Source organism: Erinaceus europaeus, chromosome 3, assembly GCF_950295315.1.
Source record: "Erinaceus europaeus chromosome 3, mEriEur2.1, whole genome shotgun sequence".
NCBI classification, from domain to species: domain Eukaryota; kingdom Metazoa; phylum Chordata; class Mammalia; order Eulipotyphla; family Erinaceidae; genus Erinaceus; species Erinaceus europaeus.
In genome coordinates this window covers 144,362,143-144,385,059 of record NC_080164.1, presented here as the reverse complement: position 1 = coordinate 144,385,059, position 22,917 = coordinate 144,362,143, and the positions used below count along the sequence as shown (strand labels likewise).

The 22,917-nt window shown below is 42.9% G+C and overlaps 1 protein-coding gene across 3 annotated transcripts in view; it reads left to right on the top strand.

Moving 5' to 3' along the window:
* The window catches only part of PDGFRA (platelet derived growth factor receptor alpha), a 48,443-nt gene that overhangs the window by 19,009 nt on the left and 6,517 nt on the right, over positions 1-22,917 (top strand). For all 3 annotated transcript variants that reach the window (XM_007539721.3, XM_060188048.1, XM_060188049.1), the window contains exons 6-20: positions 1,358-1,529; positions 1,623-1,812; positions 4,469-4,584; positions 6,431-6,557; positions 7,494-7,687; positions 9,960-10,054; positions 10,263-10,395; positions 12,957-13,061; positions 14,152-14,262; positions 14,472-14,625; positions 15,784-15,950; positions 18,806-18,921; positions 19,216-19,338; positions 21,581-21,692; positions 22,786-22,885. In XM_007539721.3, the coding sequence (XP_007539783.2) occupies positions 1,358-1,529; positions 1,623-1,812; positions 4,469-4,584; positions 6,431-6,557; positions 7,494-7,687; positions 9,960-10,054; positions 10,263-10,395; positions 12,957-13,061; positions 14,152-14,262; positions 14,472-14,625; positions 15,784-15,950; positions 18,806-18,921; positions 19,216-19,338; positions 21,581-21,692; positions 22,786-22,885 (2,015 nt within the window). The remainder of the gene's footprint in view (positions 1-1,357; positions 1,530-1,622; positions 1,813-4,468; positions 4,585-6,430; positions 6,558-7,493; positions 7,688-9,959; positions 10,055-10,262; positions 10,396-12,956; positions 13,062-14,151; positions 14,263-14,471; positions 14,626-15,783; positions 15,951-18,805; positions 18,922-19,215; positions 19,339-21,580; positions 21,693-22,785; positions 22,886-22,917) is intronic.

The following is a 22,917-nucleotide window of genomic DNA, read 5'->3' as shown; positions in this document are numbered from 1 at the left end:
TATCCCTAGAGCTTGGTGACTCCACTGCTGTTAGTAGCCTTTTTTTCTTTTCTTTTTCTTTTTCTTTCATTTATTTGATAGGACAGAGAGAAATTGAGAAGGGAGAGAGGTAGAGAGGGAGAGAGAAAGTAAGACACCTACAGCACTGCTTTACTGTTCATGAAGCTTCCCCCGAACATAGGGACCAAGGGCTTGAACCCAGGTCTTTGTGCATGGTAGTGTGTGCACATAACCAGGTGAGCTACTGCCCAGCCCTCAAAGTACTGTTTAAGTGTGTAAGAGAAGTAAATGTCAACATCTGTGCAAACATGATCAGTTTCTAATACTGCAACCTCATGGAGAATGAAACACACAAACATATTTTTGCTTTTATTCCTGATGTGCAAATTTGTGCTCTCTTTTTTGTTGTTGTTGTTTGTTTGTTTTGCTTTCGGTAGTTTTCTTTCCTATTCATTTTCCTCTTCCATGCTTTTGCTACCACTCTTTGTCTCCAAAGCATCAGACTAGAACTTGACCATTTTTACAGATTGCTTTGTAAGCCTTATTCATAATTCAGATGGGTATATCTTCCACTAAATATGAAGCTATTTGATTTTTATGTTCATACTTGTTTACCTTTACTCTTTAAAAATGAAATATATATAATCAAAGATTTGTTTGATACAACACTTGTTTTTGGTCTGAAAATAAAAGTAATGTTGATACTTCATAAAATATAGAGGAGCAGAGAAACAAGTCACATTCTAGGATATCATCTTGACAGTATAGGAAGACAAACTTTTAAAAATTATTTTAATACGTATGTAAATATTTAATAGTTAATAGGTTTTATGCTTTGATAATATTTTGACATAGTTTTTTTTTCTTTCTCTATTTTTATTTTACCAGATTACTGCTCAGCTCTAGCTTCTGGTGGTGCAAGGGATTGAACCTGGGACTTTGGAGCCTCAGGCAAAAGCATTTTTGCAAAATGTGTTTTTTTTTGCAAAAGCGTTATGCTGTCTCCCCCCACCCTGTCATAGCCTTGTTTCTTTGGTGGTATAGCACACACATCTCAGTGTTCTAAAAACAGTTTTGTATGGAGCTTGTGTAAACATAATTATTTGAGTGCTTTAGAAGATTCTTAGGCTGAGGGCAAAACTGAGTGGGAGGTACAGAGGTTTCCCATATCCACCTGCCTCCTCCTGCCCCCATGCGGAGCCACTTCCGCCATCAGCACACACCCTGGTGGCACACTTGCTGTAGTCAGTGAACCCACACTGAGACATCCGTGTCACTCACTGCCCACCATTTACATGAGGGTTCACTCTCAGGAGCTAGTTTTTTTTAAGTCGGTTTTCCTTTCCTTCTGCTGTAGAAAGGCAAAGGCATCACAGAGCTGGACGAAATCAAAGTCCCGACCATGAAATTGGTGTACACTCTGACGGTCCACAAGGCCACGGTGAAAGATAGCGGTGATTATGAATGTACTGCCCAACAGGCCACCAAGGAGGTCAAAGAAGCGAAGAATGTCACCATTTCTGTCTATGGTACATTCTGCTTTCTAACGTGTTTGTCACCTATGTGCTCGGGAGCCGCTTAGCCCGGTAATCTTTATTTAATGGAAATTCTTCCCTGTACAGAGAAGGGGTTCGTTGAAATCAGGCCAAACTTCAGCCACCTGGAGACAGTCAGATTGCACGAAGTCAAACATTTTGTGGTGGACGTGCAGGCCTACCCCCCTCCCAGGATATCCTGGCTGAAGGACAACCTGACTCTGATCGAAAACCTCACTGAGATCACTACTGACATGGAGCAAATTCAGGAAATCAGGTAACTCCACCTGAGCACACCTTTCGTTTCTACTGTCTGTAGATAATCTGAGAAGTGTGTGTATATGTGTGTGTGTGTGTCTTTCTTACAACCCAAGCCAAGACTCATTCTAGAAAATTTAACAATCTGAAACTACCTTAAACTTTGAAAAATAGGTTTCATTTTCATTTATTTCATGAGAGAAGGGGAGGGGGTAGGGGAGAGGGAGAGAACTAGAGCTATTCCAGAACATGTGATGATGCCATGCTGGGGCTTCAACCTCAGTCATTCGAAGGTGATTTTTTAATATAACAGATGATATTGCAAAATAGCAGCAGTAAGTGCATCAAGGTAAATTGAGAGGAAAGAGGAACTGAACATTTCTGGCCTCATATTCCCAATGAGAGACAGGTTCCTGCATTTGGGGTGTGTGTGTGTGTGTGTGTGTGTGTGTGTGTGTGTAAAATTGAACCCACTTGGACTGAATCTATCCCTTCATGTCCATCATCCATATGCAAGTGCTTTTGGTTGCAGCACAATCATGACAAAATTACATGAAAAAAGACATCATGGACTTAATTTGGAACACATCTTCCCTAGTTAAGGCCTTCACAGGAAGTCATAGTAAGATCAGGTTGAATTTGGTTAGGAGAAAATTTGCGTGGATTGCCTTGGATCTTTGCCCTCTCGTGAGATTGGCAAACTGCTGCCATCTGGTGGCTAATGGTAGACGTTTGGGTAGATCAGCCTCAGTTGCAGTTTCCTCATGCAAATGCAGTGTTGATAATGCTCTTCAAGGCAAGGAATGGAATTTGATGTTATTTAATGTGTCATAATTTTCAGCTCTAATTGAAATCCAAGTACAAATTGTGCATCCTGAAGGATCCATGTAGTCCAGCCCTGTTTTTTTTGTTGTTGTTTGTTTGTTTATTTTTTTGTTAGTAAAAGGGAGACAAGCTAGTCTTCTGCTTTAAGCCTTGAGGGCAGAAGACAACAGAACCTCTCTCATCAGTTCTCTCAATCTTAGTATTTGTTTTCTTCTTGCTAAAGTCTATGTGTAATTGAGAAGCTGTGTTTGAGAAAGCGCTGGCCAGAGAGGTTGAAGAGGGGTGGGATGATTCTGGCATAGCTGACACCTCAAACACTTCTAAGAGCTATGTCTGCTAAGGCACAGGAAGCATCAAAGGCATAGTCAATAGATAGGACAAGACAAAGCTTTCCAGCTGAGTGGTTTAGCAAAACTGCCTGATTAAAGGGCTCCTCTAGCAGGTATCTTTCCCATTCCCATTAAAGGCCATGATCATGATGAATGGGGTATTTGGCTTCCTGGAGCTCAGAACTAATGGCTTCTTTGACTTCCTTGGTTGAACATGCTTAAAGGGAAGATCATGTGCTAGTCAGTAGTCTGAAGTGCCCAAGGAGGCTTTCTAAAGAGACATAGTCCTGGAGTATATACCCAGTCGTGGGCAGCAGGGGGAGTAGCAGTTCAATATGCTCCTATCATGGGTCCCAGTGGCTAGAATCTTGGGTAAGAAGACACTTTAATTGCAGGGTTCTTTTGAGCCTGCCAAATGCTTTCACTCATACAATTTCATGGTTGACTTTTGAAAATGACTCTGTTATACAGTTACCTCATGTTCTGCATAAGGTCACTCAGGCACAGAGAATTTCAGTAATGCTCAAGGCTTTCTTGCTCCATGACCAATGTTCTTCCTGTCTAGTTGCTCTTCTATCCACAATGTGATGTTTAATCAATGCTTTCAGATGCAACACACACACACACACACACACACACACACACACACACACACACACACACACACGAGTGTGACCATACAGATTTTTTTTTTGACAGGAGAAAAAGTCTTTCCAATTTTTAATAACATGTATATCTCCTACATATAGGAGATACCTAGGAAATATGGAATGACTCCAGGTCAAATGTTATTTACAGCATGTCAGGGATCTTTGAGAAGGAAAATTTCCATTTAATGAAGTATGAAAACATTTTTTTTTCTGGCTGGTATTTTTGAACAACTTATGGAAACCTGCACTTTAAAAACATTCAAACATAAAGACCTAGCATCATAAGAAACCTCACCTCACTCCTGTCTCCATCTGCCCAGTCTTTTCTTCATTCATCAGAAATACTTGCATTAATTTGATTAAGTTCTTATAGAGCCTTCCAGAATTCTTTCAGTACTATGAACAAGTTAGATCTTAGCAATATCTTCCTAATAAATAGATTGTGCTGTGCCCATTTTTTCTTTCAATATTTTGTCATTGTTTGGCTGAAATACCTAAATAGTGGCTACTTAAGGGAGACAGATATGCTTTGAAAGGCAAAAGTCAAGGGCTTAAAAAAAAGAAAGGTGGTGAAATGTGTTCATTTCCATTTAGAAGACAGACCTTACTAAGGGCTGATTACTCTGGGAAACCATACAAACCATTACTCATCTCAAAAATTAAAGTCTACAACTCAGAACTTCCACATGTAGAAAGAATATCTAGAATCCTAGAAATGAGACCATATAAATAAGAAAAGACAATGTTAATACATGAATATAAAAATAAAGCTTAGAGGATGGTAATTGTTTAAGTGCTTGAAACTTGACTACTACTTGCTGAAGCACCTCCTTCCCTCTTTTTTTTTTTTTTTTTTTTTTTTTTTTTAAAGGTATCAAAGCAAATTAAAGCTGATCCGGGCTAAAGAAGAAGACAGTGGCCACTATACTATAGTTGTTCAAAATGAAGATGATGTGAAGAGCTACACTTTTGAACTCTTGACTCAAGGTGTGTAGATAATGCTGGATTAATAAATGAGTGACTCACAAGGAAAGCCTGGAATTTTACTCCCAGTTTTGGGAAGGAAAATCAGTACTTTTATGGGGAAAACCAGACAATGAGATTATGAAGGACACCTTTGCTGCATTTAGGAATTCATGTAATGCTAGAAAGTTCTTGGCTCTTCTGGAACTCTTGCTAGGAACCCCAAGGCCCCCTTAGCCTTGTTAATAACTGCTCCCCACTCAGATACCTCTGCTCTTTGAGGAAGGAAATGGTGGAGTGTTCCAGAGAGTTTGGACCTTTCCCCCTTATAGACATTGCACAGTGGCTCTTCCCAGAATGGAGTACCCATTCTATTTATAGTCAGTGGTGCACATATTCACTGAATATCTACCATGTGCCAGGCACTGTTCTAGGTGAGCTCATTTTACACTAATGGTAAATCTGTGACACAAATATGAACCTATCTCTGACTTATTTGACTATAGATTAAAACAAAAATCTTAATTAAAAATGTATTTTATAGGACAGAGAGAAATTTAGAGGGGAAAAGGTAGAGAGGGAGAGAGAGAGAGAGAGAAAGAGAGACAACTGTAGACTTGCTTCACCACTCGTGAAGCTTCCGCTCTCTAGGTAGGGGCTGGGGGCTTGAACCCCATGTCCTTGTGCATTGTAATGTGTACAGTCAGGTGCACCACCGCCCAGCCTCCTAAAATGAAATCTTAAAACCTAATAACATTCCACAAATGCACTTTTGTACTGCTGTTTTATTTTATTTTTTTCCCAAATAACTTTATTGAAGTGTTAATGGCTTATATGGGCACGATTTCTCATCTCCCAGTGAATGTGTCTGCAAAACACTCTCACCCCCAACTGGGGTCCTTTCCCATCATCATACACGAAGGCTCTATGGCCCCCCCCACCCTCTTACTTTCCCTCCTTCCCCAGAATCCTTTGCTTTGGTGCAGTACTGTAGTAGACCCAGCCCATTGTCATTCAGTTCAAGTATTTCTTTCTTTCTTTCTTTCTTTTTTTGCCTCCAGGGTTATTGCTGGGGCTCGGGCCTGCACTACAAATCCACTGCTCCTGGTGGCCATTTTTTCCTGTTTGTTGCACTAGTTGTTTTATCATAGTTGTGGTTATTATTGTTGTTGTTATTGATGTCATTGTTGTTGGATAGGTCAGAAAGAAGTCGAGAGAGGGGGAAGACAGAGAGGGGCAGAGAAAGATAGACACCTACAGACCTGCTTCACTGCTTGTGAAGCGACCCCCCTGCAGGTGTGGAGCCAGGGCTTCGAATCGGGATCCTTACGTCGGTTCTTGAGCTTTATGCCATGTGCGCTTAACCCACTGCGCTGCCCCCTTCAAATATTCCTTTAGATTATACTTCACTTGAAATCCCTAGTTCAACCTGAAGCCATCATATAATCTATATTATTTTATTTCAAGCTTTGGCTTTGGGTGGTGCTGGGGGGTTGAATTTGGGACTTTGGAGCCTCTGGCATGAACTTTTTTTTGCTTAACCATTATGCTGTCACCTCTGTCCTACCAAACTATTATTAATCTTAAGAATGTCTTTACCTTCCATATCAAGTAACCACAGGATCTTTCCTAGGTCCACACTCCAGATTTATCTCACCATAAGGCACAAATTTCAATAAACACTGAAGCTGTGAAAATTCTCTTAACTGAGTGGGTCTGTCCAAATGGGAGTGTTAATTACGCTTACCACCAGTTTCAGACTCAGGTGCTAATGTGGACAAGATCTGAACTCATTTACAAGCACTTTGTAGTTTCCCAGGGGTTTGGCAACATGAGCCATTCACTTCTGGTTTCCACCTGCCCCCTGCAGTTCCTTCTTCAGTTCTGGACTTGGTTGACGACCACCATGGCTCCACCGGAGAACAGACGGTCAGGTGCACAGCTGAAGGGACACCTCTTCCCAAGATCGAGTGGAAGATTTGCAAGGACATTAAGAAGTATGGCGAACACATGTTCCCTTTTTTTATCTGTGTGCAGAATGTTTCTCCTTTGACACAAAGGACCTCAAGTGCATTTTAGTTCTCTATGCTGACTCTTGTATTTGTGATTCTTAATTAGCCTACATTTTGTAGCCTTCAAGATAGCTATCTAAATGTGAAATGTGTGTGTATGCACACATATATATTTGTGAATAATCTTAAGGAGAATATTAATAGCTTTTTTTCAGATCCTCAAAGGGTCCCTAGTATGAAAAACAAGGGGGCTGGGTGATTGCATACTTGGTTGAATGCTCTCGCTACAATGCACAAGAACTCGGGTTTAAGCTGCCGGTCCCTACCTACAGGGGGAAAGCTTTGCAAGTGGTGAAGCAGTGCTGCAGGTGTTTCTCTGTTTCTCTTCCTCACTATCTCCTCCTCCCTCTAGGTTTCTGACTGTCTCTATCCAACAAATAAATAAAGATAGTTTAAAGAATTAAAAAATTCCAAGTGCTGAATAAGAATTCGAATTACCCGGGCCCACATTTTTACCTCTCTTTTTAAAATTTTAATTTAATTTTTACCACCATTGTTATTGCTGCAGCTTAGTGCCTGCACAATGAATTCAGTATTTTTGGGAGGATTCCAGACTTGTCTGAAGTGTGGGATAAACATTCTTGAAATTGATCATAGGCTTGTGTTTGATAATTTCTTTTGTACATGCTTAGCTCTACTGTTCCCTCCTACAAAGCTAACTTCCAGTTCTGTGGGTGGTTCTCTGTTGGGTGTCTGTTTTAGTGCTAATCTGCACATAAAACAAGGAAATCAACCTGTAGCGAACATCTGTTTAATGAAGACCTGGTCAGATATTCTTGTATGTTAGATAATTCTTACTGCTTCTACCTCCTCCATTATTCCCAGTAATTGGCTCCATATTTATGTCTGTCTTCTCTCCAGATGTAACAATGACACTTCATGGACCGTTTTGGCCAACAACATCTCAAACATTGTCATGGAGACCCACCCCCTAGGCAGAAGTACCGTGGAGGGTCGGGTGACATTCCACAAAGTGGAGGAGACTATGGCAGTGAGATGTTTGGCTAAGAATGATCTTGGAATTCACTACCGAGAGCTGAAGCTGGTGGCTCCCAGTGAGTGACTTGTCAGTTTTCACCTTGCCCTTTCTCCCTTGACTTTTAGAAGGGTTCACATAGCCATAGAAGTTTCCAGGCAGAATTTAAAAAAAAATTTTATTCATAAAAAGGAAACACTGACTAAACCATAGAATAAGAGGGGTACAACTCTGCCGCCAGAATTCCGTATCCCATCCCCTCCCTTGATAGCTTTCCTATTCTTTAACCCTCTGGGAGTATGGACCCAAGGTCATTGTGGGATGCAGAAGGTGGAAGGTCTGGCTTCTGTAATTGCTTCCCCGCTGAACATGGGTGTTGACAGGTCAATCCATACTCCCAGCCTGCCTTTCTCTTTCCCTAGTGGGGCGGGGTTCTGGGGAATCAGAGCTCCAGGACACATTGGTGGGGTTGTCTGTCCAGGGAAGTCTGGTTGGCATCATGGTAGCATCTGGAACCTGGTGGCTGAAAAGAGAGTTAACATATAAAGCCAAACAAATTGTTGACTAATCATGAACCTAAAGGCTGGAATAGTGCAGATGAAGAGTTGGGGGGTACTCCATTTTGTAGATAGCTAGTAGGCATATTTTAGTTAAGTTCCAAAGGGCCTGTACCTATACTTTTTTTTTCCCCTTGAACCTGAAATCTGATATGCAGGTGGATCCAAGTTATTGTTTAGGGAGATGATGTCATGGATGGAAAAAGGATCAGAAAGCTGCATCAGGGAAGAGAGTAGCTCCCAAATATGGGAAAGGTGTATAAATATTGTCGACTGTAAACACCATTGATTTGATGTGATCTGGGGCCCATATTCAGTTTAGAAGCCTATGTGACCTCTGTATACCTGTAGATCTGAGCTCACATTCTGTGGTCATGAGTAGGAATGTTCCAAGCTGCCACATTATTAAGACCCATCTTCCTCAGGTGTAGCATAGAGTATGTTGTCCAACCTCCCTTCAGAGGATGGAATATTCTCTACTGTTGTTGATCCAAGCTGAGGGCAAGGTCCTATGGGGGCCCACAAAGGAGTCTATTTTGTTGTTCTTGATAGAGATGACTGTAACAATGGAGAGAGGGATTTATTCGAGGTCTAGGCCCATCATGTCTGTTTGAGAATCTCAGGACTCCCCAAATAGGGCCCCAGCTGATGGGGTGGCCTGATACTGACTAAAGAGTCGTCATTAAAGTATGTCAGTCTTTTGCCCTTATTCAGCTTTTGCAGTCCTTGCTTTGATAAGGTTACCTTTGGAGTGAGGGAAGTGTAATAGGAAGAAGGTGAGGAGGGTATCTAAGTCTAAGTAGACAGTATTTCATTATGAACTTTATACTGACTCACTGCAGACTATTATGTACTTTTGCTTTCAGGTATATATTTTGCCCTAATTTATGGATACATGTGAACATGTGCTCTATCTCATGGGACATTCAGGCAGAAATTTATCTCTGACTCTCCTGGGGCTTCTCTGACCATCTTTGTGGGAACAGATCTCAAACTGCACCATACAGTTGCCATTTTGGCTTTTAATAGTTTTGCTACCTAGTCTTTTTAGTTTGGGTGTAGAGAGGGAGGAACTTCTGTTTTGTTGATCCTTCCAACAGTTGAGATCATTGTTGAATTCTTTAAAAAAAAAAAAAAGTGTTTCTAAGTCTTTGTGAAAACTACGGTGGTTATCTTTGGGAGGTGGGAGGGTGGGGACACAGTTCTGTGGTAGGTGTGGTGTTAAGCTATGCCCTGTAGTCTCACAATCTTATAACCCACTATTAACCACAAATGAAAAATGGGAAAAAAAGCTATAAAGTATAAAAGAATATGAACTTAAGAGTCTTCACTTATAGTAGCTCCTTTATTAGTCTTCGTCTCTCTCTCTCTCATCAGAATACTGCTCAGCTTTGGCATATGGTGCTGTGGGGGATTGAACCTGTGACTTTGGAGCCTCAAGCATGAAAATCTTTTTGCATAATCATTGTGCTATCTTCCCCATTCTCCTTTATTAGTTAGTCTTTATTTGTTTTCCTCCTGTCCTGAAGACTAATGTTGGAACACCCTTGGAGAAAGTATTGCATTTCCCTGATTGAATCATGTCATTCTCTCTTTTCTAAGTTGGAATAATTTCATATATATAGATATTTGACATGCAGTATGGTCCATCCCAAACATGAAGCAAGCAGCCCTTATACTCCCCCATCCCCAACAATGAGAGATTTCTGGCCCAGCTACAACTGCACCACCTCCTTACCCTCCTCCCTGTCCCTGAAAATTTTCTACCATGTCTTTTTCTCTCTCATCTTCTAGCTCTTCGTTCTGAACTCACGGTGGCAGCTGCAGTCCTGGTGCTATTGGTGATTGTGATCATCTCACTTATTGTCCTGGTTGTCATTTGGAAACAGGTAGATATTTTCTCTAGGCACTAAGACTCTTCAAAGCCAACAAAAGCAAGCATAGTAGCCTAGTCCCATGCTTGGCACAGAGAAGAAGCTCAGAAGTTAGGTGTGAAATGAATTCCATTGGGTCTTTGTGGACCCTATCATATTGCTATTTCTCTTGGGTGCCTGTAGCCTTTGTACTTCACAATTTTCCTGTTCTGATCACTTATAGAAACCGAGGTATGAAATTCGTTGGAGGGTCATTGAATCAATCAGCCCTGATGGACATGAATATATCTATGTGGACCCCATGCAGCTGCCTTATGACTCAAGATGGGAATTTCCAAGAGATGGACTAGTGCTTGGTAAGCTCCTACAAGGGTGACCTCCCCAGACTATTTGTTGATTTGTATACATCTTTACTCTGTACAGGCCTCTTGAGGAAGACTAAGAACTAGGTCATCAAAATTACATACTTTTATGCCTAGAAGAATGAGTTAATTGGATTATTCCAATGATCTTTGAGAGAAAGATTGATTTATTGATAAGAGAGTGAGAGAGAGAACCAGAACATCACGCTGGCATATGCAGTGCCAGGGATCAAACTCAGGACCTCATTCTTGCATGCCTAGTACTCTGTCCACCGTATAACCTCCTTGTCTGCATGCCAGTGGTTTTTAAAGTCCCTTTTCATAACAAATTATGGTTAAAGACAATTTTACAAAGGGAAAGGAGAATATGAGGAAGCCTGCCAAAGATTTTCATCAAAACGGCTTTACTTTGGAAATGACACATATTGAAAATGAGATGAATTCTTATGACTAAAGAGGAAATGATGAGAAATGAATAAGGGCAACCACAAAATATGTTCCTGTATTTTAAAAAATATTTATTTATTTATTCCCTTTTGTTACCCTTGTCTTATTGTTGTTGCTGATGTCATCATTGTTGGATAGGACAGAGAGAAATGGAGAGAGGAGGGGAAGACATAGAGGGGGAGAGAAAGATAGACACCTGCAGACCTGCTTCACTGCTTGTGAAGCAACTCCCCTGCAGGTAAGGAGGCGTGGGCTCGAACCAGGATCCTTACCCTGGTCCTTGTACTTTCAACCACCTGTGCTTAACCCGCTGTGCTACCGCCCAACTCCCAATATATTCCTGTATTAACTACTTCTTTAGGGTCAATGTATTTAGAATATAAAACACAAATGCATTTTAAAGCCAAATATATAATAATAAGCACAAACTTCTCAATATTAATATATCATAAACTTCTCAGATATTTCAATTTTGGGTTGAAACCAAGCATGAAGCTTCAGCCCAAGAGAATTAAAAAAAATCATATTATGAATGAATGGAAACAGGACAAAGACAAATGAAAGTTAGAGCTAGTGGTTCCATTACCATGAATATTTGAACAACATGTACTTTGGAGGATGCCAAAGGCAATTTTAAATTTTCTATTGTCTCATTCCAAAGTACTGCAAGTTTAGCTTTTATTTTTTTAAAAGAGGGCTATTTAAACTGAAATTCAAGAAAAACATCCTAGTGCTTCCTATTTCCAATACTTCCACCTTACAATAAGCTTTATTATATCCCACTCCTCAACCCTTGCTTTACAAAAAGAGGTAATGAATTTAGGGATGCTAAAAATAATAAAATATGGAGTAAAGAGTAATATCCCTAATATGCCCAGAGGCATGCCTGCAGCTCTCTGCTTCTGTCTATTCTCAGATTGCTGGGGAAGTAATACCTTTTCTGGTACAACTTCCAACAACACATGCAGACAAACTGGATGTATTCAGGGTAATATGGTCGTAGTCAGAGAAAATGCTGACTGTGTGTCCTTTCTATTTTTATTTTATTTGTTACCAGGATTATTGCTGGTGCTTGCTTGGTGCCTGTGCAATGACTCTACCACTTTCAGCAGACATTTTAATTTGTTTTTTATAGAGAGTGAGACAGAGAGCAACAGCGAGGGGGAGAGAGAGCATGAAGGAGAGACTCTTGCAGCACTGGTCCATGGCTTATGAAGCTTCCCTCCTGCATGTGGGGACCAGGGACTTGAACACACATGATAATTTATATGATTTACTGAGTGTCCCACCACCCACCCCCTGGCCCTGTGTTTTTTTAAGCTAAGTCTGTTGGTGTTAAATTTACAAGATGAGAGCAACCATTTTATGAAACAGCCCTGTTTTTAGCTCCTGATCTTGTTCAGACTGGAGCAGCAACGTGCTGAACTCCTAGTGTTTGTTTCCTGCTCTTGTAGTCCTGACAGACAGCACTGAAATCTTAATGATTTTAGTGAAAGAGATACAGAGAGAAAGATGCAGAGAGAGGCCTGAGTGCTGTTCTCTGGCTTATGGTGGGTGGTCAGGGGGATTGATCCTGGGACTTTGGAGCCTCAGGAATGGGAGTCCTTTTGCATAATAACCACTATGCTGTCACCCCCACTCGACTCAGGAGTTAGTGATACCTTGAGTATTGAAGCACTTATGGATAGGAATGCATTGATGCAAAAGATGGCCCTGTTTGTAAGTGGGAAGCATTGGGCTGGAGAACCCAGTGTCTGGGCAGGAGAACCTAGGATCTGGGTAAGAATTGCAGAAAGCAAGAGCAATGGAGCCCTGGTCTGGCTCAGCACAACAGTTGGCAGACTGCTTGCTCACACTGGGGAGGTCTGCACCCTCCCTTCTCCCGGCTGTGCTTTCCTTCCCCCTGCAAATGTTATTTGACACAAAGCAATTATACTAATTTCCTTCCCTGTGGGCTCAAGTCTGGTCTTGACATGATGTCGTGGAGGAAACTTTATGCTTATTCCCTGCAGGAAAAACACCACCCAGCGGTGTGCCCAGGAGTGTTGGTAAAGAAAGCTGAGAGCTCGCCAGACATCTGTGTGCTTAATAGTTCTGGTTGCCCACAGGTCGTATCCTGGGATCTGGTGCATTTGGGAAAGTGGTTGAAGGAACTGCCTATGGACTAAGCCGCTCCCAGCCTGTCATGAAAGTAGCAGTGAAGATGCTAAAACGTGAGTGTCCCCTGCCTGGGGTCTGTGTATGGGAGACAGTGGAAGGGAATAGTTAACAATCAAATGATAAATCACAAATGTCAAATTTAGGGTTGAATCTTGCATCTTTGAGTTCTAGATTTTATGTATAAATTTAGACCCTTGTTAATTAGATTTTTCAAAAGGGTTTATTTATTTCCTGTCTATATAGAAATTGAGTGAGTTTCACATGAGAGAGAGAGAGAGAGAGAGAGAGAGAGAGAGAAAGAAAGAAGCCAGAGCACCTCTCCAGTACTTATAGTGCCAGAGAAACAACCAGGGACCTCAGGCATCTAAGCCCTACACTCCATCAGCTGAGCTCCCCCTGTTGTTAATTAGATTTATGTAGGTTGCTTTTTGTTGCCTGCATGTTGAGAGTCAAGAGTTATTTTTAATGACTTCTTTTTTAAAATACATATTTTACTGGTTTATTATTGGCTGCAGACAGCCAGAAATTGAGAGGGGAATTGGAGATAGAGAGACACAGAGACACCTGCAACCCTGCTTCACCACTCGTGAAGCCTCCCCACCTGCAGGTGGGGACCAGGGGCTTGAACCCGGGTCCTTGCACACTGTAGTGTGTGCGCTTAACCAGGTGCGCCACCGCCTGGCCCCCATGACTTCTTTTTTTTTTTAAACCAGAGTATGGCTCAGCTCTGGTTTATGCTGAAATGGGGGACTGAATTTGAGACTTTAGAGCCTCAAGTGTGAAAGTCTTTTGTATAACCATTGTGCGATCTCTCATGCCTCCTTTTTACCTTAAAGGTTAGTGATTATTTTTGTGGCAGAGGAGATTTTGAAGTGGGCAGAGCACAGGACCTGCATGCTTGAATTCAGTCCCCAGCACAGCAAATTGGAGAGCTATCCTCTGGTTGGTCAATGTCTCTCTCTTTCAAAAAAAAAAAAATCAATAAGTAGATTTTTGAAAAAAGGCTAGGGATTAGTTAGTAGATCCTAGGCTGAAACACTCCTTTTTTCGACTCTTGGTAAGTCACTAGACTAACCATATTACTGCCTTTTCTGGGAAGGAGGTAGCTCACCTAAACTGACATGGGGTTTATGTCTTCAACAGCCACAGCCAGATCCAGTGAAAAGCAAGCTCTCATGTCGGAACTGAAGATAATGACTCACCTGGGGCCACATTTAAACATTGTGAACTTGCTGGGAGCCTGCACCAAGTCAGGTAGGTGTACTGCCCTGATGAATGTTCTCACAGAGCGCCTGTAGAGTGAAGGCTGTGTGAGCCTTTGAAATTCTGATTCTCTACTTCCAAACATCTAGCAAATCCCTTGAGTGGGGTTGGCTTGTTTGAATTGAGTCAGTTTAGACACTGCAATCCATAATTTTTCTGCTCTTGCCATTCCCATCTTCTAACTGGTTTCCACTCCACAGGCCCCATTTACATCATCACTGAGTACTGCTTCTATGGTGATTTGGTTAACTATCTGCATAAGAACAGAGACAACTTCCTGAGCCGACATCCAGAGAAGCCCAAGAAAGAGCTGGACATCTTTGGATTAAATCCTGCTGATGAAAGCACAAGGAGGTGGGTTCAGAGAGGCAGTGCTCTAAGTCAGTGTCTTGTGAGAGCCTCACCAGTAGAGAGGCTTCTCTCCTTACAGCACCTGCACCTGCAGACTTAGTCCCAGCAGGTGACATGACTATCCTGCCCACCATCCTATATAGTCACATGGTGTCTACAGGTGGGGAGGCCTTGCTGAGAGATTTCAATGATGGGCAGAGTTGGGACCCTTCTGGAAGCCATTCTGTTACGTATATGTGGTTCACCTAGGGCTTATAGAATACACATCAAGGTTCCTTGTCCAAGAATGCTTTACGGCAAACAATTTGTTTTCATATTTTCACAGAGAGCAAGTAAAGGAGTCAAGTGTTGCTTTAAAAGCAATGAAAATAAGTGTTGTTTTTTTTTAAATCATGCAAACACACAGATCATCTCACTTGTTGTAGTATATATGTATAATGGAATACCACTGAGCTATTAAAAATGGTGAACTCACCTTCTTTACCCCATCTTGGATGGAGCTTGAAAATATCATGTTAAATGAGATAAGTCAGAAGCAAAAGGATGAATATGGGATGATTTCACTCACAGACAGAAGTTGAAAAACAAGGTCCGAAGGGAAAACACTAAGCAGAACTTGGACTGGAGTTAGGGTATTGCACCAAAGTAAAAGACTGTGGGGTGGGAGGGTGGGTGGATGGGGTGGGGTGGGATTTAGGTCTTGGAACATGATGGCAGAGGAGGAGCTAGTGGGGGTTGTATTGTTATGTGGAAATGTTACACATGTACAAACTACTGTATTTGACTGTTGACTGTAAACCATTAATCCCCAATAAATAAATAGCAATAATAAAAACCACTCATTCGTTATATCCAATAAACCGTTTCATATGAGGAAGAGCACTTCTCTGGTACATGCAGCACCAAGGATTGATCTGGTAGCCTTATACATGAAAGTCCTGTACTTTGTCAGCTGAGCTATTTCCTCAGCTGTCTAGCTGCGTGATTGTTAATGCTTCCATCTCTATCACAGGTGTGGGGTGGCTTTGCTTTCACTGACTGCTGTCCCCTCCCTGCCCACACCACCTGGTGCACTGTAGGCCACTGGTCATCGTCTGTGCAGTATTGACTGATTACTGCAGAGGGGCCACCTGGGCAAGGCTTCTTTTTTCTGTTTTGCAGTTATGTTATCTTGTCTTTTGAAAACAATGGTGACTACATGGACATGAAGCAGGCTGACACCACGCAGTATGTGCCCATGCAGGAGAGGAAAGAGGTTTCAAAGTATTCTGACATCCAGAGGTCACTGTATGATCGTCCAGCCTCCTACAAGAAGAAGTCTATGTTAGGTAAAAGTGCATGTGCTTGCTTTCTGGGTGTTTCACTTCCACACTGATTTAATATGACATAAAAATGCTCAGAAGACGGGGGGGGGGGGTAAAAAAATGCTCAGAAGAAGGTAGGCGATAGTGGTGGGGTGGGTGGGTCTGCCAGGCCATGTCTCGCCTAACTGCCTAAATACAGTTGGATTTGTGACATGCTTTCACAGGCTCTGGGCCCTTGTATTGAAAAGAAAGTGCGAGGAGGTTAGGGGAGGCAACTTAATGTAATGAAAACTACAGACTTCAAATATAATTATTGAAATATTTCTTTATTCTGACATAATCTTCATTTGAAAAAAAGTGTTATGTCCTTTTTTTAAAAAATACATAATGGAGATATGCTGACATATTTTTTCTTAATGCCCCTACTTCCAAAGATGAAAACTTGGCCATATCTCAGGTTCCAGCCCAGCCCTTACCACACTGAGGGAAGCTTCGGGGCTGTGGTTTTTCTACTTTCTCTCTCTCTCTGCCTCTCTGTCTTAATCTAAAAAACAAATGCACCCCCCAAAACAAAACAAAACAACTGGGCCATATAAGTGGTTTCTAGTATTTTTAAATTTAATTATATAAGCCTCAGATATTAGTGTGTTTAAAGCGCTTGCTTTTAGTTCTACTAATAGGCAGTTCCTGCCAGAGATGGGAAAATATACAACTTGAGGTTCTATTTTCTGATGAGAGTGCTGGGGGTTTCTACAGAATGTTGTTTGGAGGTGGAGCCACCTGCTCTTAAAGCAGATGAGTATGTGGCAGGGCTGAATGTTTAAACTCCAGGGATGCCCACCGTGTATCTTCTGGGGGCTTGGCCCTTCTGGGGCCCTACAGGCTGCAGGGAGGGTGGGAGGGAGGTGCTAGGTGGGCTAATGTTAACTTGTCCGGGGAGCTTGTATTTTGAGCCCCTATTGGTCTATGTAAAAGAAGTGTTGAGCTACCATGGACCTCATTAAAAATAAACCACTGATGTTCCCTGAATGTTTTCACGGTCCTCCAATGAGAGGACCGTGAAAAAAAAGAAAAAAGAAAAGAAAGAAAGAAGGAAAGAAAGAAAGAAAAAAGAATGTGCCTGTTTTGCAAAAGCTCAGTACATAATAATATTTTCCATTGCCCTGGTTCCAAGTTCCAATCAGTTCTCATTGCCAAGTGGGTAAACTTCCAAGCCCCTTTTAAAGCTTTGCCAAAGGGAGTTGTCGGAACCAACGCTTCCTCTCCCCTCCCAAATTGTTAAAAATAGTTTACATCGCTTCCCAGGATGGACCTGGCTCCAGATGTCAGGGAACCTGATTCATCTTCAGCCCAAGCCCTGTTGGCAGGCAGACCCCTGCTTTCTGGCCCTCCCCTAGCTGCCTGGAAAAATGTGAATGACTGCAGCTCCTCTTGACATGCCTGAAAATCCTAAAAACAGAACTGAGGACTGTTGGCCTGGGTTACCTTCTTCCTCGAAAACCCTGGGTCCCTTCCAGATGGCTCTGAGGAAAGTCGGTGTGTACACACAAAAGGAACTAAGTACAAAGTCATTGGCACAGATCAAAACAAAGAGAGTGAAATGCTAAGCCACTGGCAGAGATCTTCATGATTACTGCCTCTAGTCTGACTGGTGGTTGGTTTCATTCATAAAGTAATCTCAGCACTAAGAAAATGGCTTTAGAAAGAGAAACAGTCTTGGAGAGATAGCTCACTGTGTAAGATGTGTGCCTTGCTCTGTCAGTGGCCCCTAACACCGCATGGGAAGGGCCATAACATGAAGCGGATTTTTTTTTAATAATTAAATTTTTTATTGCCATCAGGGTTATTATGCTTGGTGCCTGCACCATGAATCCAAATGCTTCCAGTGACCATTTTCTTCATTTCCTTCCTTTCTCTCTTATTCTCTTTTTGATGGAGACAGAGAGGAATGGAGAGGGATAAGGGAGATAGAAAAGTAGAGAGAAAGAGAGGCACCTGCTGCACTGCCTCGCCCTTCCAGGTGGGAATGGGGGCATGAACTTGGGTCCTTGGAAATCCACTGCTCAGCCCCTGGGGAAAGTTTTGGTGCCCATTAATTATATTTTCTTTTTAGAAAAATATTTATTTATTTATTGGATAGAGACAGAGGTAGAGAGTGAAGGGGAAGATAAAGAGGCAGAGAGAGAAACAGAGACACCTGCAACACTGCTTCACTCCTCGTCAAGCTTCCCATCTACAGGTGGGGGCTTGAACCCAAGTCCTTGCACTCTGTAATGTGTGTGCTTTACTGGGTGTGCCACCACCCAGCCCCCAAACTATATTTTCAAGGGACCTTTATGAATACTCATCACAGAAACTTCATCACAGAAGCTTTGTGCATATGTGTGTCTGTGTCTATTAGTGGCAATATATATATATATATATATATATATATATATATATAATATATTTACCTTTAGACCAGACCTGTGTTTCTGTGCAGACCTTTTTTCTTCCTTCCTTCCTTCCTTTACCTTCCTTCCTTCTTTCTTTCCCTCCTTTCTCCCTCTTTCTCTCAATATTTTATTTTATTTTAATAAGAGTGATGAGAGAGAGACAGAGACAGACCCCAGAGCACTACTCAGCTTTGGCTTATGGTGGTGCTGGTGATTGAACTTGGGACCTTGGAGTCTCAAGCATGCTGTCCCCCAACCCTAGACCTGTTTCTTTCCTGCTGCAGAGATTAGAGACTGTCTGTGAGATCTGGAAATGCTCTGAGGTTTCTCTGAGAAAGTACTTTAGGGGATGCTTTAGGACCAGCCCTGGCAGCCTAATGCATGGTTCCTATTCTCAGGCTCTGACTGGCACCCACCCATTCCATTGCCCATCCTCTTTCGCAGACACAGACGTCAACAACCTCCTGTCTGATGATAGCACTGATGGCCTCACTCTGCTGGACCTGTTGAGTTTTACCTATCAAGTTGCACGAGGGATGGAATTTTTGGCTTCGAAAAATGTAAGTGTGTCCAGGGACCCTGGCTGTGGGTCTTGGAGAGGTGCATGGCAGAAGGATCTTGGAGGGGCAGGCATCACTCACCACAAAACAGATTGGGTTGTACCACAGTGTCCGGTGTCTCTTCTTTCAGGCACTTTATCCATTTCGGACAGGGTTGGGATGGGAGCCTGGGGGAGGTGAGCTCCTGCCAGACCAGCCTCAGGGGAGCTACCTGGAGCAGCCTGTCTTGCAGGGGTGATGCCTGCTCACAGCAGACAGATGAGTCTTGATGTCTTCTCTTGCCTTGCCTCACAGTGTGTCCACCGGGACCTGGCCGCACGCAACGTCCTCCTGGCACAAGGGAAGATCGTGAAGATCTGTGACTTTGGTCTGGCCAGAGACATCATGCACGATTCGAACTACGTGTCAAAAGGCAGTGTATGTGCTCCCTCTCCCTCCCTTGAACCTCTGGAATCAGGTCTAGCTTCCAGCCACTGGGTACCCTTACTTGTAACATGGGCTCCAGGAGGCTTGTGTTGGGACTTTGGGGCTTGGTCCGGAGAACAGACTCTGCTAGGGTATGAGTTCTAACTCATTTCTTGCTAGCAGGGTGGCTGGGCAAGTTACTGTGACATTTTATATCTCAGTTTAATTATTGGTAGAGAGAAGTGATAGCCGTCTCTATCTCCTGTGCATGGAGGCTTCAGTTAGTGAATTCATATAAATGCTTTGGGACAGTACAAACACCCAATACACATTAGCTTCTGCTATGTCAACTGTGTTTGTAGTGGCCTGGGAGATACAGCAGTGGTTAGAGCATTGCACTTAAAAGCATAAAGCCCTGAGTTTGTCCCCGGCACTGTGTGTGCCAGAATGATGTTCTGGTTCACTCTGCCCTTTACTCTCTCCTATTAATAAAGAAAACTTTCAAGTTGTGTGCATGCAAGCAGACTTTGCCACACAGATTTGAGCCCGGCCCCCACGGCATTGAAGGAAGCATTTATGCTATAGTCTCTTCCACACTCTCTTCTGCTCTGCTTTCTATGTTTTTTTTTTTAAGTGTGCATTCATGTATGTATGTAGTGCATGCATTTTCAAGGCTAGCATTTCTTTTATTAAAATTTAAAATGTTAAATTTTAAAATATTAAAATCCCATGAGTTACATATTTACTTCTTTTCCTCCTTTCTTTCTTCATTGCCTCCAGGGTTATTTCAGGGGTTTGATGCTGGCACCATGAATCCACTGCTCCTGGAGGCCATCTTTTTCATTTTTGTAGTTTTTGGATAGGACAGAGAGAAATGGAGAGAGGAGGGGAAGACAGAGCCGGGGGAGAGAACGATAGACACTTGCAGACCTGCTTCAACGCTTGTGAAGTGACCCCCCTGCAGCTGGGGAGCCAGGGGCTCGAACCGGGATCCTTATGTTGGTCTCTGTGCTTTGTACTGTGTGCGCTTAACCCAGTGTGCTACCGCCCGGCCCCCTATGAGTTACATCTTAAAGACATAGTTTTCTTAAGAGAGCTATTCTGTCTTACACTTGAACATTTCTTTACATCCCCTTTACTTCTAAGTTAAAGGAGCTTGGGACACCTCTACAAATCAGCCCACTGCATTGCCTTCCACAGCGCTGGGGATGGTTGTGTTCACTGAGGGAGGGACTCTGGCCCATCCCATGTCCACACTTTGTGTGCTTCATCTGCTATGTGGCCATGACTGTTAGCATTAAGCCCCTGAAACTAGTCAGTGGGCTTTGGTAGAGCCATTTTCTCAGCTGTCTGAAAAAAGTTACAGACTCATCTGCCCAAGGTTAGAGTTCTGAAGAAACTGAAGAAGGCCAGGGTGCCTACCGTACACAGATTCTCAGCTTAGTATTTTTTTTTTTTTTTTTGCCTCCGGGGTTATCACTGGGCCTCGGTGTCTGCAATACGAATTCACTGCTCCTGGAGGCCATCTTTCCCATTTTGTTGCCCTTGTTGTTGTCATAGCTGTTGTTGTTGGATAGGACAGAGAGAAATTGAGAGAGATGGGGAAGACAGAGGGGAGGAGAGAAAGATAGAGCCCTGCAGACCTGCTTCATTGCTTGTGAAGCAACCCTCCTGCCGGTGGGGAGCTGGGGTCTTGAACTGGGAACCGGGATCCTTACACCGGTCGTCAAGTTTTGCGCAATATGCGCTTAACCTGCTGCCCTGTTGCCCTACCACCCAGCCCCCTCAGCTTAATATCTTCAGTGAAGGTGGGACTAACCTCACAAAAGAAGCTGCAAAAGCAGCAGAATGTCAGCCTTTTTGTAATAATAGAAAGTGAATTTATTGTTTTCAAAAGTTAACTGTGACTGACCCTCTGATTACTGGATTGAGTCATAATTCTGTTCTCAAGAGCACCCGAAAAATGTATGGGGGGGAATCCATTCACAGCTCATACCTTTGGGGATGTTTCAAAATTCAAGATGAAATACTTTCATTATTCTCTAGGTAGATAGAAGAGGCAACCCTAGTCATCAAGCACCCAGTAGGGGTTGAGCACTCTTCTGAGTGCCAAGAACTCAACAGCGAGCACAGTGACACTACAGTATACTCTCTTGGGGCAAGCTATCTCTAGCCTCCAGAGGCCCCTCTTCACTTCTGCTGCTGTAGATCGTGGGTATGTGCTCTGGGTTTCAGTCCTCTTTCCTCCCCGCAGACCTTTCTCCCTGTGAAGTGGATGGCTCCTGAGAGCATCTTCGACAACCTGTACACCACACTGAGCGACGTCTGGTCTTACGGCATCCTGCTCTGGGAGATCTTTTCGCTCGGTATGGGCCTGGTATCCCTTTGGATTGTTCCTTTGGGTTGTTTTGGGACAATGTGGGAAGGGGAACTCCATGTTCATCCAAGCTTCAGGTTGTAAATGGTGTTCAGATACAGGGAGGGTTCAAGACCCATGTCTGCCCTGAGGACGCCTGCTGTGTGTGTGTGTGTGTGTGTGTGTGTGTGTGTGTGTGTGTGTCACTCGTGCCTTATGTGTGCACACTTTCACTCCTCCTTGGCTACTTTTTCAGTCAGATAGACAGACTGACAGACCAACTGTGGGACTGGAGTCACTAGAGCACTCTCATGTGGTACCAGGGAGATCTTGAGTCACATACCTTCAAAGCAAGCATCCTACCTGGTGAGCAGTTTCTTTGGCCCTATGTGGTGCTGATTGAAAATTCTATCTGGCCATAGAGAAAGAAGTGTAGGATGGTTTTGTATGGGATTAAAGAGAAAAATTAAGCTTGATTTGGTCTTGGTTGTAAAAGCACAAAGTGTTTCAGGGCTGGAGAACTGACTTGGCAGTAGAGTGAATGCCTCACCCAGGGCTCACTTCGAGCCCCACATAGAAACAGGTGAAATAGCTCATGAATTTGTTACTGCTGGCTCTGATGTGATAGTAAAAGGTGTCTTTCCTCCCTGGTCTCATTTTTCTGGTCTAGTTCTCCCTCCCTGAAAGTCACTGTGAATCACTCCCGTGTGTGACTTAACCAAGACTCATATGCCACTAAAAGTAGAGGAATAGCTGGAAGTTCCCAGTCCCAGCCTTGATTGTTTTACTTTTCGCTTTAAGTTTTTTTGACATTTCTTTTCAACAGAAAGAAGATGATTGCTTTGTCCTCAACAATTCAGAATTTTTGTTTATAGCTACAGTTTTGTGCTTTTACTGAAGGTATATAGTTTTCCCAGTGTGTTGGGACTTGACTAAGCCAGAAATCCTGTCTATATTAATTTTTGTTAAGGAGATGCCAACATTTAGTTTCTCAGAAAGAGACAGTATTCTAAGGCAGGGATCTCCAACTGTTTCCAGTGTGACCCCAAGCTTTCTGCCATGAATGGCACAGCTGCTCATCCTTGGCTTTCTTTGGCTCTCAGGTGGCACGCCCTACCCTGGAATGATGGTGGATTCTACATTTTACAACAAGATCAAGAGTGGATACCGAATGGCCAAGCCTGACCATGCCACCAGTGAAGTGTGAGTCTCCTCCCTGTCCTGCGAGGGTAGCG